Source organism: Penaeus monodon, chromosome 21, assembly GCF_015228065.2.
Source record: "Penaeus monodon isolate SGIC_2016 chromosome 21, NSTDA_Pmon_1, whole genome shotgun sequence".
In the NCBI taxonomy this organism is placed as follows: Eukaryota; Metazoa; Arthropoda; class Malacostraca; order Decapoda; family Penaeidae; genus Penaeus; species Penaeus monodon.
In genome coordinates, this window is record NC_051406.1 from 38,367,350 (window position 1) to 38,368,563 (window position 1,214).

A 1,214-nucleotide genomic window follows, 5' to 3' on the forward strand; every position below is an offset into this window, starting at 1 on the left:
TTTGTAAAAAATTTAAGGGAAAATTTATACACAATGCATGATATTAGGTATTTAGATATAATTATGGGTATAGTAGTATCTTAAATAGTCCACCGTCAAAATTAATTGGAAGGAAATCAACCTAAACAAATAGTAAGAACCTACTAAAATGACCTCTGATCTCTTTGTCACAACTTGCTCATCATAAACATTTATAGTCATACAAAAAACTAATTGCCAACTTACGTTTATTACTTGGGCTTTCATCAGCACAAGAACTGTTGGAAAAGCTCCTCTTGAGGCTAAATGCTGAAAGTGGAGTTGAAGGCTGTGAAGGGGAGAAGTTTGACAGTGGAGATCCTTCAGATTTACGACCAAACTTCTGGCTAAGTGCTGAGATCCTACTATTGGAAGGACTCCCTGCACTGGGGCTTGCTCTTGATGAGATATTACTTGGTGAGGATGTAAAAGAGTTGCTGAGAGAGGTGTTCTGCATTTTGAAAGAATTTGGTATATTTCCATAGAGACGAATCATTGAGGTCTGGAAAAGAAAATTGTATTTCTTGTGCATTAATCTGAAATGTATAAATGTACATGAACAAACTTTATTAATATGGCTACTTGTGTTTGAAAGAATGAACCTAAACTAATTTGTTTAAAATTTATTATCAGTCTTCATCACTTTGTGCTCAAGTTATTACTACTTTCTCAAACTAATTACCTTGATTGTTGCAAGTAAAAGCTTCTCATTATTGACTAATATCTGCCTCTTGTCTGGAGTCACATTGATGTCAACGTCATCCTCTTTCAAACGAATGTTGAGCACAACACAAGGATACTGGTAGCGGTTATACTGATGATATACCTCATTCACTACCTTGCTGACCTGGAGAGAGACAATACATGTTTAATTTTGCAACTAAATACAAAATGTATATAATTACTGATTATCATTTATTAACAACAGCTTATTAATATTTCAAAATTTTCACTTTACTTTGTCTCCGGTCAACAACAGAACATACTTTTGCTGGATCACATGGACGAGAGTTGATGAAATAGAACTGGCGATCAGAGGCTGAACGTCCCTGTCCATGTTCACAAGACGAAATGAATCCCTCCAGGGTAAATAATGTATTTCCTGCAAAATACAAAACAACTTGAATCATTTATCATATCAAGAATACAATTTATATGACCAGGGTTTATATAAACAGATAATAAAACTGTCAGTT

The 1,214-nt window shown here is 34.2% G+C and overlaps 1 protein-coding gene across 1 annotated transcript in view; it reads right to left on the reverse strand.

The window, feature by feature from the left end:
* Nucleotides 1-1,214, reverse strand: part of LOC119586467 (mismatch repair endonuclease PMS2-like) — an 8,217-nt gene that overhangs the window by 2,299 nt on the left and 4,704 nt on the right. Inside the window, exons 8-10 of the mRNA XM_037935201.1 lie at nt 1,005-1,120; nt 701-865; nt 226-520 (exon numbers count right to left, since the gene is read on the reverse strand). Of these exons, the coding sequence (XP_037791129.1) occupies nt 226-520; nt 701-865; nt 1,005-1,120 (576 nt within the window). The remainder of the gene's footprint in view (nt 1-225; nt 521-700; nt 866-1,004; nt 1,121-1,214) is intronic.